General features: G+C 45.3%; 1 protein-coding gene across 1 annotated transcript in view; it reads left to right on the top strand.

The window, feature by feature from the left end:
- The window catches only part of LOC140395462 (glutamate receptor ionotropic, NMDA 2C-like), a 149,186-nt gene that overhangs the window by 17,139 nt on the left and 116,672 nt on the right, over positions 1-15,375 (top strand). Inside the window, exon 2 of the mRNA XM_072483240.1 lies at positions 8,112-8,525. Within this exon, the coding sequence (XP_072339341.1) occupies positions 8,139-8,525 (387 nt within the window). The 5' untranslated portion in view covers positions 8,112-8,138. The remainder of the gene's footprint in view (positions 1-8,111; positions 8,526-15,375) is intronic.

Here is a 15,375-nt window from a genome sequence, read left to right as displayed (position 1 = left end):
TTTCCTCCGGGTGCTCCGGTTTCCTCCCACAGTCCAAAGATGTGCAGGTTAGGTGAGGTTACGAGGATAGGATGTGGGAGTGTGCATAGGTAGAGTGCTCTTTCAGAGGGACAGTGCAGATCTGATGGGCCGAATGGTCTCCTGCTGCAGTGTAGGGATTCTATTGAGATCAAGTGTTTTTTTTCTTTTCTTGTTTGTTCCCTCACCACCTACTGCAGACCCAAGCTCGCAGCTATGTCCTTTAGGACTCAATCATCTCGGTCAGTAATAATGCTACCAAACCATTCTTGGTGATGGACATTGAAGACACATCCAGAAAATATTCTGTGCTTTGATGTTCAACATGGAGAAGTACTGACTCATCAGCTGCGCTGGGGGAGGGGGGGGGGGGTGTAACAGGATTGGTAAGTGGTAATCATCAGGAGTTTTCCTTGCCCATGTTTGACCTGATCCCATGAGGTCATCATATATTACTCCAATTCTAAATGCCCTTCGCTTGTGCATTAATTTTTAGTGTGGCACTTCATTGAATTGGTAATCCAAATATACCACATCTATGTGTTCCCTTTTATCTATCCTGTTATTGACGGCTTTTTAAAAAAAAATTGTCAAAATTGATTAGCCTTTTGTAAAGCCATGTTTGATCAAACCAGGTTTATCTTTGTGCATTGTTAGGATTTATTTACTAATAGATTCCAGCATTTTTTAAATGACTGATGCCAGGTTAACTGTCCTCTCTCCCCCGACCCACCCCCTCTCTCCCTCTCTAAATAGCCTTTCTCTGCCTCTGAGGGACTAATGTTTCAATATCGCCGATGAATTTGGCTTTGTGGTTTCCGCCGTCATCTAAGTCATTAATAGATATGATGTATAGTTGAGGCTCCAACATAAATCCTTCTAGGATACGATTATAGTCATTTCCTGCCAAATAGATTATCTGTTCATTATCGCAACTCTGTCTTCTGCCACTCAGTCAATTTCCTCACCAGGTCAATAATGTTTTCAATTTCATGAGCTTCAACTGATAGCTAACGATCACTTTTGAGGGATTTAATCAAATCCCTCCTGACGTCCATACAAATAATATCCAGAGACATTCTTCTGTCCGCTAATTTAGTCACCTCTTTAAATAATTCATTCCGGTTCACCAGTTCCCTTTACAAATCCACACTGGCTCTCTCTGATCAGCTGCAAAATTTCAAAGTGTCACTTCTATCATGAACTATAGATTCTAGCAATTTCATGACAACAGATGGTAGGCTAACTCGTTTATAATTCCCAACTTTCCCTCACTCATATAGCAGAGTGACATGCATAATTTTCCAAATTAAAGAAATGGTTGCCTATATTATGGGCGAGGCATTTTCAGGACCGCAAAATGTATCATGGAGTTCAACCAACCTCTCCCTTTAATGGATTTGTTGCTTTTCCGAGCACACGGCTTTTCCCCTAGGTGTGGGATTACAATTATGGACACGTGGGTTTTCAAACACAAAACACTGTTTATTCCATGAACTCAATTTAACACCTTAAATAAACATTGGATCGCTTAACACCCCTTTCTTTAAAGATAACTCAGAAAATATTGCAACAGTAAATAACTCCTTAAAATGATCCTTCAAACTTCCAAGGGACTTAACACCTTTAAACAGTATCACGTCAGGTTAAAGGATATATATGTTTTCTGTAGAATGGCAGAGATATATTTGCTTGGTTGATTTCAGCTCCAGCACCTTGCTTTCTTCTTGCAGCTCTCTGAACACACACAGACACCCACCCACCGCTTTTTTAACTGAAACTAAAAACCTGCAAAATGGCTGACCTGAGCTCAGCCCCACCCACTCTCTGACATCACTGTTTTCTTAAAGGTATATTGCCTAAACATCCATGTCTTAAAGGTACCCTCACATGACACCTCCCCCCAAGAAAAAAAAAACCCCATCAACTTCAAGATGGTTTCATTTTTCACTTTTGCACCATCCACTAAGAAATGTACACAGTAAATATGCATTTTCATTTAAAGAAAACAACACACTCAAATAGGTATAATAATATAGTCCATTTTTCTTTGTTCTTCTTCCTCCAACCGAAATCCTTCTCGATTGACAGTCTCTTTGAAAAAAGTCTCTGCACGATCCATCCATTCCTCTACTCCTCGGCAATTCTCTTCAGAATCCGATAATTTAGTTCAATCTGACCACAGAGTCCCTTGCAATTCTCCAATACAGGAGCATTGGTGATCACAGCTTTCACGCAGTCAAATGCTTGTTGAAAGTCCGCTGTCCATTGACATTTTTTAACGTTTCTTCAATTCCATCAGTGGAGTAATCACGCCACAAAACTTTTGCACAGCTGTTCGATCAGATCCACTCATGCTAAGAATTCGCATTATTTCCCTTCGTCTTGAGGGTATCAGAAACTCCGCAAGGAAAGTGATTTGGGCTTCTCCAAATTCATTTTCGGCTAGGTTTATCACCAAACCTGCCTCCTGAAGTCGATCGAAGAACTCCATACGATGTTTTAAATGTTCTTTCCATGTCTGGAAGTTCGAAATAAAAGCAGATTGTCCCACTTTCTCAATGCAATCCTTCAATGTGGGACAGGATAAGAGTCCGTTCTTGTAACTGCATTCACCTTTCGATAGTCCACACACAACCGTTGGGTACCGTCAAATTTAGGTACCATTACTATGGGTGAGCTCCATTGGCTGCAACCCACTTCAATTATGCCATTCTTCAACATACTCCAAATGTCTCTGTTAACCTGTGCCAATTTTAAAGGATTAAGTGTATATGGATGTTGTTTGATAGGAACAGCATTTCCCACATCTACTTCATTTTTAGCCATTTTAGTACTTCCCAACTTGCCCATGTGATATCAATAACTCTTTCAGGTCAGTTTGTTTTTCCTCTGGAAGGTAACTTAACAATTCATCCCAATTTTTAAGAACATCCTCATTATCCAATTTAATTTGAGGTATGTCAAATTCACAGTCATCTGGATTTGGTTTGTCACTTTGAGTTAGAATCATAAAAACCTCCTTTTTCTCTCCTTCCCTTTCAAAGTACCTTTTAAGCATATTCACATGACACACATGGTGAGTCTTCCTTCTATCTGGTGTTTTTACCACATAATTCACGTCACTTAATTTCCTTTCAATCTGATACGGTCCACAAAACCTAGCTTTTAAAAGTTCCCCTCCCACTGGTAACAACACTAAAACTTTATCTCCACTGGCAAAACTACGAACTTTGGATTTCTTGTCCGCTACCCGTTTCATCACATTTGGTGCAACTTTGAAATGTTGTCTAGCCAATTCACCTGTTCTATTTAATCATTCCCTAAAATTTGACATGTAATCCAATAGTGTAATTTCTGATTTCTCACCCACCAATTTTTCCTTAATCAATTTAAGTGGTCCTCTAACCTCATGACCAAAAGTTAGTTCAAAAGGACTAAATCTGGTAGACTCATTAGGTGCATCCCTAATTGCAAACAATATGAATGGGATTCCTTTATCACAATCCTCTGGATAATCTTGACAATACGCTCTCAACATTGTCTTTAATGACTGATGCCGCCTTTCTAATGCTCCCTGCGATTCTGGATGGTACACAGTTGATTTAAATTGTTTTATTCCTAAGCTATCCATAACTTCTTTGAATAACTTTGAAGTAAAATTTGTTCCTTGATCCGATTGAATTTCTGTGGGTAGTCCATATCTAGTAAAGAATTTAAGTAACTCCTCCACAATCCTTTTAGCTGTAATATTACATACTGGAATGGCCTCTGGAAACCTAGTAGACACATCCATTACAGTCAAAAGATATTGATTCCCACTTTTTGTTTTAGGAAGTGGTCCTACACAATCGATTAGTACCCTTGTAAAAGTCCTCAAATGCTGGAATGGGTATTAAGGGCGCTGGTTTTATCACTGCTTGAGGTTTCCCTAATCCTTGACATGTGTGACATGATTGACAAAATTTAACTACATCTTTATGTAGTCCAGGCCAATAAAAATGTTTCTGGATTTTACCTTGAGTTTTCCTTATTCCTAAATGACCTCCCACTGGTACCTCATGTGCAACTCGCAACACCTCCTTTCTATACCCTACCGGCAATACTACTTGAAGAACTTCTGCCCACTTTGCATCCGCCTGCATATGTACAGGTCTCCATTTTCTCATCAAGACATCATTTTTACAGTAATAACACTCTGGTATACTCTCAGATTCCTCTTCCATATATGCTTTCTGATATATCCATTTTATTTCTACATCTTTCTGTTGTAACTCCGCCAATTTTCCTGAACTAAAAATATCAGCCTCATCCTCCACCTGTTCTTGTTCTTTTTCAACTATCTGATCAAAAATCGTTTCTGATAATTGCACTTCAACTTCATCTTCACTCTTTGATTTCTCCTCGTCTTAACCTGTGACTTTGCGACCTTGTTACTACACAATCCGGAAAAATCCCAGGATATTCGTCCTTCAACACTTCAGTTGACTGATTTTCCACTGGCTTATTAACCACAGGAGGCATCACTCCCACCTGCGATCCAGCTATATCATTACCCAAGATAAACTGTATTCCTGGATAGTTTCTCTATTACTCATACTATCACTTCACCACTCTTCACTGGACTTTCCAACCTTACCTTATATAATGGAACGCTGAATTCCACATATCACCACCTTTTCTGGCAACATTCTTCCCAAACTACATAATTCCTCATCTCTTACCATTAAAGATTGACTAGCCCCTCTATCTCTTAAAATTGTGACTTCTTTACCTGTTCCTTCTGATACACATGAGTAAACTTTACCCACACAAGTAAATTCTTTAAAGACATCTGGCACCGTCTTAACAATTACTTCATGAACAGGCTGCACAATCGTTTGCACCTCCTTCGCTTCCCTTGTGCTTTCCTTTACCACTCTAACAAACCCCACTGTCTTATCCTGTTTTACCACATCAGCCTTCCCAGTGCTTTTCTTCAACCACCAACACTGTGACTTTACATGGCCTAGTTTATTACAGTGAAAACTTCTGAAACTTTTCATTTCTTTTCCACCCTCCTGGATTTCTTTTTTAATCTGAGGTACACTCTCTTTATTGTCTCCCATCAGATCACCTTTACCTTTACCACTTGAGTATTTCTCATGTCCCCAGTTTCTAACCCTCACAGGCTGAAACTGATGTCGGAAACCAATCTTTGATTTATGAACTAATTCATAATCATCTGCCATTTCTGCTGCTAATCTCACAGTTTTAACCCTCTGTTCTTCCACAGGAGTTCTCACTACATCAGGAATTGAATTTTTAAACTCCTCCAAAAGTATAATTTCTCGGAGAGCTTTATACGTTTGGTCTGTTTTCAAAGCCCTTATCCACCTATCAAAATTACTCTTTTTGAGCCTTTCAAACTCCATGTATTTTTGACCAAATTCTTTCCTTAAATTTCTAAACCTTTGTCTGTAAGCTTCAGGCACTAGCTCATATGCACTTAAGATGGATTTCTTCACCTCCTCATACGTTCCAGATACTTCCTCCGGTACTGATGCAAACACTTCACTAGCTCTACCTACCAGCTTTGTTTGAATCAGTAACACCCACATGTCCTGTGGCCATTTCATTTGTTTAGCTACCTTCTCAAATGAAATGAAAAGGGCTTCCACTTCCTTCTCGTCAAACCTTGGCAATGCTTGGACATATTTAAATAGATTCCCACCCAGCCTTCGACTATGACGCTCTTTCTCACTATCCTCATCCATCTCCTCCAACTGTACCTTTCCCTTTACATCTGCCAATTTTAACTGACTGTCATGTTTCATGGCCATTTTCTGAAGTTCAACCTCTCTTTATCTTTTTCCCTGATCTGTATCTCCCTTTCTTTGTCTTTTTGTTCTGCTAGGGCTATTCTTTCTTTTCTCCTTTCTTCTCTCTTCTTTTCTTTTTCCTTGCTCTCTCTTTCTTTTTCCTCCCTCTCTCTTTCTCTTTCTTTTTCCTCTCTCTCACTGTCGTATGCAAGCCGCTTTAATTCTTTCTCATGTTCCATTTGTTTAATTTGCAACTGAATTTTTGCCATTTCCAATGAGTCAAACTCTATCTCAGGCAACTTTAAATGCTTAACCACCGCCATAATTACCTCACCTTTTCCCATTTTATCAGGTAATGTTAACTGCAATGTTCTTACCAAATCTAACAGTCTGCGTTTCGTTTCTGTCCGTAAAGTACTACGTGTAACATTCTCCACCCCCAAAAACATCTGAGCCTCTGAAAGAACCATTGTTCACAACACTCTCCCCACTTAAACTAAAATACCACACCGGAAAAGCAACAATCCTTCACTGTCTTTAAGTTCACAAAAGCCAATCCAATAGATAGACTTTTATCCCCCTCGAACCCCCAATTGTTATGGGGGAGGCGTTTTCAGAACCCCAAAATGTATCATGCAGTTCAACCAACCTCTCCCTTTAATGGAATTATTGCTTTTCCGAGCACACGCCTTTTTCCCTAGGTGTGGGATTACAATTATGGACACGTGGGTTTTCAAACACAAAACACTGTTTATTCCATGAACTCAACTTAACATCTTAAATAAACATTGGATTTCTTAACACCCCTTTCTTCAAAGATAACTCAGAAAATATTGCAACAGTAAATAACTCCTTAAAATGTTCCTTCAAACTTCCAAGAGACTTAACACCTTTAAACCATATCACGTCAGGTTAAAGGATATATATATTTTCTGTAGAATGGCAGAGATATATTAGCTTGGTTGATTTCAGCTCCAGCACCTTGCTTTCTTCTTGCAGCTCTCTGGACACACACAGACACCCACCCACTGCTTTTTTAACTGAAACTAAAAACCTGCAGAATGGCTGACCTGAGCTCAGCCCCACCCACTCTCTGACATCACTGTTTTCTTCAAGGTACATTGCTTAAACATCCATGTCTTAAAGGTACCCTCACATGACACCTAACTGAGAGATTGTTGGAAGATTATAATAAGAACATCTTTGATATTTTTGCCTATTTCCTTTAAAACTCTGTCATGGAAACCATCTGGTCCTGATTATTAGTCAGTCTTTAATACCATTATTTTCTTCATGCTGTTGTGCTTATATTAATTTTGGTGAGGTCCTACCTCTGATTCAATATTGGTTTCTTTGGGATTTCTGGCTTACTCACCTCTTCCTCACTATAAAGATTGACACAAACTAATTATTCCCTATGCCCTCCAGTTTCATTCAGAATATGACCGTTCTAAGTTAATATCACACCACCCCTTAATCTCCTCTATTGAAATGAAAACAGCTCCAACTTACCAAGTTTTTTGTTCTAGTATTTTTATATTCCCAAACCTGGCAGCATGCTTGTGAATCTCAATAGTCTTCTTCCTCGAGTGTGGAACCCATCATCACAGATGTGTGGTCTTGGAAAGGTTTTACTTAGATTATTAATTCCTGACTTTTTTAATGTTACTCTTGAAAACCCAATGTTAAAATGTCATAAAATCCAAGATCTCATTAGTTTTTTTCTAAATGGCCTTATCCATCTGAGGTGATGCATTTAATGTCTAGCAAACCTGAACTCCCAAATCACTATGTTCTTCCCCAGGACCCAGCTTTCAAAATATAATTACATTTTAAACCGAAATACAACACCTGACTTTGTAATTGGCATTGAACTCCATTGCACATTCTCTTATGCTGTCCACCATCTTATCAACATCCCCAGCAGCTCCCTTTGACCTTCAGAATGTTTCATCATATCTCTTATTATCCGAACACCAATTCCTCGAGGCTGAGATGTAGATCGTTCATAGACACAGTGAACAGAAATGGCCCAGAGCTGAATCCTGTGGGACTCCTCAACCTACTTTCAACCACGTTGAAAAATTGCCCTTGATCCCTACTTTCTATTTCCACAGTCCTAAGCAGCTTTGTGTCCAATTTTCCACTTTACTTCTAATTCCATTCCCCTTAATCTCTGCACCCCCACCACCCCAATTGGAGTCTCCTCGTGTATAATAACAGACTAGTGACTGATGTGAATGCAAATTGTTGTGGATTTATCTTAACTGGATGACCCTTGTTTTTCTTTAGTGAGCCCTGAGGACTGGGCTGCCCACCATGGAGCAAATACTACAGACCGTCCTCTTCCTCTGTGCGGTGGAATCTGCTTTCGCCAGGGAGGCCAGCCAACCGACCGTCAACGTAGCTGTTGTGCTCGCAGGCTCGTGGTATCACATGGAAATCAGGGGCAGCTTTAATCGGGAGACCTACCAGGACCTGCCAATACAAATCAACGCCGTCACAGTGATAGTGAACAACACTAATCCCAGGAGCCTGATCACTCACATCTGTGATGTGCTGACCAGATCCAGAATCCACGCTGTTATCTTTGAGGATGATATTGAATCCGAGGCTGTGGCGCAAATTCTAGACTTTGTCTCTGCACAAGTATCAGCTCCAGTCATAGGAATGAGTGGCGGCTCCACTGTTGTGCTCACTCCAAAGGTTAGTTGCAGATACCGTCTCAAGAGCAGATCTACAGGGCTATGGAGAGACCACACCTGGAATACTGTCGACAGTTTTGGTCTCCATATCTAAGGAAAGATGTACTTGCCTCGGCAGTACTGCAAAGATTCACTAGATTAGTTCCCGTGATAAGATGTTGTCCTATGATGAGAGGCTGAGTAAATTGGGGGTTTTCTCTCTGGAATTTAGAGGAATGAGATGTAGAAGAATGATGGGTGATTTCACTGAAACGTACAAGATGTTGCAAACATACCAATCATACAATGATCTGTAAAACAATAACGTGGGTTCTTTAAGTGAAGACGGGATGACATGTACATAGAATGTTAACGGACTCTACAACTTTAAAAAAAAGATTCTTTCACAGTATGTGGACAGCGTTGGCGAGGCCAGCATTTATTGCCCATCCCTAATTGCCATTGAGAAGGTGGTGGTGAGCCGCCTTCTTGACCTACTCAGTCCATCTGATACAGGTACACCCAGAGTGCTTTCGGGAAGGAAGTTTCCGGATTTTGACCCGGCAACCCCTTGGTGAGTTGCTGCCATGCATCCTGGAGGTAGTATTTGTGTAGTGTAGTGGTTATCATATTTGATTTACACGCAAACGGTCCTTGGTTCAAAACTGGGCAGAAACAGTGTCAAATCCATTCGTTTAAGTGTGAGGAATAGTTACACTGCTGCCAGAGTACATCAGTGGTAGAGGGAGGGAATGTTTAAGGTGGTGGATAGGGTGCTGATCAAACAGGCTCCCAGGAGGTGTCAAGCTTTGTGAGTGTTGTTGGAATTGCACTAATCTAGGCAAGTGGAGAGAATTCCATTGCGCTCTTGACTTGTTCCTTGGAGAGTGTGGAACGGCTTTGTGCAGTCAGGAGAGTAGTTAACTCTCCGCAGAACCCCTAGCCTTTGGCCTGCTTTTGTAGCTACAGAATTTATATGGTTGGTCCAGTTCTGGTCAATGTTAACAGCCAGGATGTTGGGAGTATGGTATTCAGTGATGTTAATGCCTTTGAATGTCAAGGGAGATGGTTAGATTCTCTCTTGTTGGAGCTGGTTATTGCCTGGCACTTGTGTGGAATGAATGTTACTTGTCATTTATCAGCCCAAGCCTGAATGTTGTCCAGCTCCTGCTGCTTTGGACATGGACGGCTGATTAGTCACCTGGTGTTGAACATTGGGCTATCATCAGCAAGCATCCCCACTTCTTCCCATGTGATGGAGGGAAGAACTGCGACTCTGTTCTATCTCAGAGTTATACATCAGATCCTGCCTCAAGGTGGGGAATGATTGACAGCAGAGAAAGATACATTCCTTAAAGGTACAAGTACACCATAAGACAACATCCCTCTTTTTTTCTGAACTAGATGTCTTATTCTTACGAAATCAAAAACTATCTGCATGACAACAAAAGAAAATAACATTGTATTTGAATATAACATTATGTAAAGTAATACATTTTCAAGCCTCTGAAATGCATTGATAGCTTATTCACACGTACAGCAGGAGTTCCGGTGACGGCATGTAGAAGGAGGTCACCCACCAGAGTCCTTGGTTTTTGGTCCTTTTAGCCCGGTTTTCGGGGGTAATTTGCGGACAGACCCGTCCCATTAATAGTTCTTTTCAAGAAGATGTCAAAATCCGCAAAAAAGAATACTGGAAAGAAGGGTACGAGCGGTAGCTCTTTAGAGGAGCTGGGGAAGGTGCAGAGTCCGTTGGGAACAAAGATGGCGGAGGCAAGATCGTTGGGTGGGGCTGCATCTATTATGGTAGATAAGCAGACAGGGGTAATGCCCGCCAAATTTAGAGACCATTTGGCAAGCATTGAGAGGTAAGGGAGGGAGCTGATGGAGACCCTCATAAAGTAAGTGAAAGACACATTGGGCCTGATGAAGGAGACATTGGGAAAGACCTCAGAGACAGTGGAGGAGCATGGTGAGGTGCTGAAGTGGGTGGAGGAGATCTTGTCTCTACACAGTGACCAGATAGCCCCATTGGAAGCTGAGCTGTTGGTGGTGGAGGACAGGAACAGGGTCTTGAGGGCTAAGGCCAAGGACTTGGAGAATATGTCGAGGAGGCAGAACCTCAGGATTGTGGGATTGCCAGAGGGGCTGGAGGATCCGAGGTTGACTGAGTACTTTGCTGTTCACAAAGTTGATGGGGGAGGACTAGGGTCTTCCCCACCCCTGTCCCCCCGAGCTGGACAGGGCCCACCAGTCACTCCGGCCATGAGCAATTGAGACACCATGAGTGGTGATCGTGTGTTTTCACAGCTATCAGACAAAAGGGAGGGTCCTAAAATGGGCCATAGAAAATGTGGGTTACAGTGAGAGGGCAGCAATATTGGAATATAGCAAGATGTTCTGGCAAAGAGGCGTGCGGCCTTCAACAGTGCAAAGCCAGCACTGTATAAGAGTGGTGTGCGTTTTGGTGTGGTGTACTTGGTGTGGTGTACTCGGCGAGGCTGAGAGTAGCGCGCAATTTCAAAGATCACTTTTCCAAGATGGCGGAGGCTTTTGTTAAAGCGCAAAGACTTGGACAGAACTGAGGGGGTTTGAATGGGACTTTTATGGTGGTTGGGATGTGACTGTTTGGGGACGTTGTAATTTTTTTCCTGTTTGCGTCTGGATATGGTTAACTGAAATTTGTGATTCTGCATTGAGGGAGTCTACGTTTTGGGAGTTTAGGGGGCTGAGGACATTGGGGTTATGGATTAAGGTAGTAATACGTGGCCCAAAGCGGAGGATGGGGATGTTCAAGGGTTTGGGTTTGGGTTATTCCTTTGCAGAGGGAGGGGGGTGGGGAAGTTCCAGTTCTTTTCTTTGATTGCTGACAGTTACCAGGGTTTCTTTCTTTGTCTCATCCTGCGATGGGGCTGGCGACCATCTTGGGTGGGCCCTGGCATGAGGAGCCTAGAAGATGAAGAGGTTAATCACTCAGTGGAAATGGCTGACTTGAAAGTATGGTGGGATGGGGGGGAGCTGAGAGAGAAACCACCGATTAATGTTGGTCAGGTGGAATATCCGGGGTTTGGGATGCCCAGTGAAGTGAGTGAGAGTTTTCTCTCAGTTGAAGAGTCTAAGGGCCGATGTGGTACTTTGACAGGAGACCCATCTGCGGTGAAGGACCAGACTAGGCTTCAGAAGGGTTGGGTGAGTCAGGTGTTCCACTCGGGTGTTGATAGCAGGGCATTCCTGACTAGCAGTCTAGCAGAATGAGACAGGGGTGCCCTATGTCTCTCCACATGTTTGTGTCGGTGATCGAACCTTTGACCATTGCCCTGTAGGCTTCAGAAAGATGTAGGGGGAAAATGAGGGTGGGGGGCTGGAACATAGGGTATGCTGATGAACTCCTACTGTATGTGACAGACTCGACCCCCACCATGGGCGATATCATGGCACTGCTGAGGCACTTTGGCTCTTTTTCAGGGTACAAATTCAACCTGGAGAAAAGTGAGTGTATCCCAGTTACTCCCCTGGGGAGGGGCGTCAACCTGGGGGTGTTGCCGTTCCGCTTAGCAGGTTCTCATCTCAGATGGCTCGGGATTGGGCCTGGTCTATAGGTTTAACCATACGAGCTCGATAGAAAGGGTCAGGACCGATTTGCAGAGATGGGGTAGTTTTTCTCTGTACTTGGTGGGCAGGATTCAGTCAGTCACGATAAATATTTCAGCAAGGATCCTGTTCCAGTGTTTACAGGTTTTTCTGCCAAAGCTCTTTTTTGGGGAAGTCGAGAAATTGATTTTGTCCTTTATTTGGGCGGGCAAATTGGCGAGGATTTGAAGGACAGTTCTTCAGAGGGACCGATAGTCAGAGGTCTTGACGTTGTCAAGCCTGATATATTATTACTGGGCAGTCAATGCGGAGACGGTGTTGGGGTGATGTGGGGATCCTGGGTACAGATAGAGTCAAAGTCATGTAAGGGGTCTGCGTTGTGTGCTCTAGCAACGGCCTCACTCCCGTTCTCACTGATGAAATATTCGGCAAATCCGGTGGTTTTCTCCACCTTGAAGATATGGAAACAATTTCAGCAGCATTTTAAATTGGGGCAGGATCGAAACTGGCTCCGATCTGCACGAATCTGAGGTTGGATGCCACATTCAGGGGGTGGGAAGAGAAGTGGTTCTTGGAGGGCCAGTTTGTGAGTTTGGAGGAGTTGTTGGAGAAATTTGGGCTCTTGCGGTCTGACTCGTTCAGATGTCTGCAAGTTCGCACCTTGGCAAAACAAATCTTTCCGACACTTCCGGTTGCGGCTATGCAGAGCTAAGTCGCACATTCGGCGGCTCCCGCAAAAACGGACTTTTGGGCTCTTTTCAGGGCCCCCAACGGCACTTTTTTGAAGTTTCCCGGTGTGGGAAGGAGATTACAACAATTCCCCGATAGTATATGGCTTTTACCAGGAGCGGGGCGACTAAAAAGGTGGTGGTGGACCCGAAGAAGGTGCTAGGGAAGAAGAACAAAACCAGGCAGCGTGGATGCAGTGGGCGCAGGAGCAACAGGAGGGTATCCAGCGCTGTTTCAGAGAGATTAAAGCGGACCTGCTTGAGCCGATGAAGGCTTCTATTGATAAGCTGTTGGAGACACAGACGGCCCAGGGGGTGGCGATCCGCGAGGCCCGACAAAAGATCTCCGACAACGAGGATGAGATCTTAGGCCTGCCGGTAAAGGTGGAGGCGCACGAGGCGCTCCACAAGAAATGGAAGGAACGGTTCGAGGAGATGGAGAATCGGTCGAGGCGGAAGAATCAGCGGATTCTGGGCCTCCTGGCGAGGCCGGACGTGGGGGCCTATGTGGTCACCATGTTGAACTCGCTGATGGGAGCGGGGTCCTTCCAGGGGCCCCTGGAGCTGGAAGGGGCCCATAGAGTGCTGGCGAGGAGGCCCAAGGCTAACGAGCCTCCGCGGGCGGCGCTGGTGCGGTTTCATCGGTTCACTGATCGGGAGTGTGTGCTCAGGTGGGCCAAGAAGGAGAGGAGCAGCAGGTGGGAGAACGCGGAGGTTCGAATATACCAGAACTGGAGTGCGGAGGTGGCAAAGAAGAGGGCCGGGTACAATCGAGCGAAGGCGGTGCTGCACAGGAAGGGGGTGAAGTTTGGCATGTTGCAGCCGGCGCGACTGTGGGTCACCTACAAGGACTAGCACCATTATTTTGAGCCTCCGGAGGAGGCGTGGGCCTTTGTTCAGGCCGAGAAGCTGGACACAAACTGAGGGTCGGGGTGGGCATTTGGGGATTGCGGTTGATATGTTACTTTTGGAGGGGGGGTCCTCTGCTCTTGGTTTCTTTTTTTTTTTCTTTTGTGTTTTTCTCTTTCTGGTCGGTGAGGGTGGTTAGGGCGGGTTGGGCACTGTTCTGGTTGGGTTGGTTGGGGGGGGCTCTTGGAGGGGGTAAGCAAAGGGAACAGGGATGGATGGCTGGCGGTGAGATGGGGCCCCGCGGGGGAGGGGGAGGCCCGAGTCGGGGGTGAGGGGACTGGGCGGCAGAGGTGGCGGGGCCGGGTAGGTGGAAAGCGCGGGCTTTTTCCTGCGCTGAAGGCTGGAGGGGGCGGGGCCGGGAAGCGAGGGTTGTTTCCCGTGCTTAGGATGGAAGGGGGAGGGGGAGAGCCTGTGGATGGAGAATGGAAGAGGAGGGTGTGTCACACAATGGGAGGAGTCGAAGGAGAGGCGGGAGTGGCCGGGGTCAGCAGGAGTCAGCTGACTTACGGAAGTGCAATGGGGGGAGTAAAACAGCTCGGATGGGTCCTAGCCGGGGGTGGGGTGGGGCGGTGGGTGGGGGGGGAATCGAGTTGCTGCTGCTAAGGTCAAGGAGGAGCTGGAGCGAGTGGGGTTGAGACGGGGGTCTGCAGCCGTGGGGTGCGGGCGCGTGGCTCGCCGAGGAGGGGTTATGGCTAGTCGGCGGGGGAGGGGGGCGGGTAGCCCCCTGATCCGGCTGATAACCTGGAATGTAAGGGGACTGAATGGGCCGGTCAAGCGGGCCCGGGTGTTCGCGCATCTGAAGGTGGATGTGGTCATGCTCCAGGAGACACACCTGAAGGTGGCAGACCAGGTAGGATTGAGGAAAGGGTGGGTAGGTCAGGTGTTCCATTCAGGACTGGATGCCAAAAATCGAGGGGTGGTGATCTTGGTGAGAAATAAAGTGTCATTCGAGGCGTCGAGCATTGTGGCAGACAATGGCGGTAGGTACATAATGGTAAGTGGTAAGCTGCAGGGAGAGAGGGTGGTGCTGGTCAATGTGTATGCCCCGAACTGGGACGATGCGGGTTTTATGCGGCGCATGTTGGGTCGGATCCCAGACTTGGAAGTGGGGGGCCTGGTAATGGGTGGAGACTTTAACACGGTGTTGGATCTGGCACTGGATCGCTCCAGGTCTAGGACGAGTAGGAAGCCGGCGGCGGCTAAGGTGCTGAGGGGATTTATGGACCAGATGGGAGGGGTGGATCCTTGGAGATTTGCAAGGCCGGGGGCTAGGGAATTTTCATTCTTCTCACATGTCTATAAGGCTTATTCCCGAATCGACTTTTTTGTTATGAGCAGGGCGCTGATAGCCAGAGTAGAGGATACCGAGTACTCGGCGATAGCCATTTCGGACCACGCCCCGCGTTGGGTGGACTTAGAGCTGGGGGAGGAGAGGGACCAGCGCCCGTTGTGGCGCTTGGAGGTGGGGCTGTTGGCGGACGAGGAGGTGAGCGAGCAGGTCCGAGGAAGTATAGAGAGGTACCTGGAGGCCAACGATAATGGGGAGGTCTGAGTGGGGATGGTATGGGAGGCGCTGAAGGCGGCGGTTAGGGGAGAGCTGATCTCCATTAGGGCCCACAAGGAGAGGAGGGAGCGGGGGGAGAG

Source organism: Scyliorhinus torazame, chromosome 18 (genome assembly GCF_047496885.1).
Source record: "Scyliorhinus torazame isolate Kashiwa2021f chromosome 18, sScyTor2.1, whole genome shotgun sequence".
Lineage (NCBI taxonomy): Eukaryota > Metazoa > Chordata > Chondrichthyes > Carcharhiniformes > Scyliorhinidae > Scyliorhinus > Scyliorhinus torazame.
This window is presented reverse-complemented; position numbering and strand designations above follow the sequence as displayed.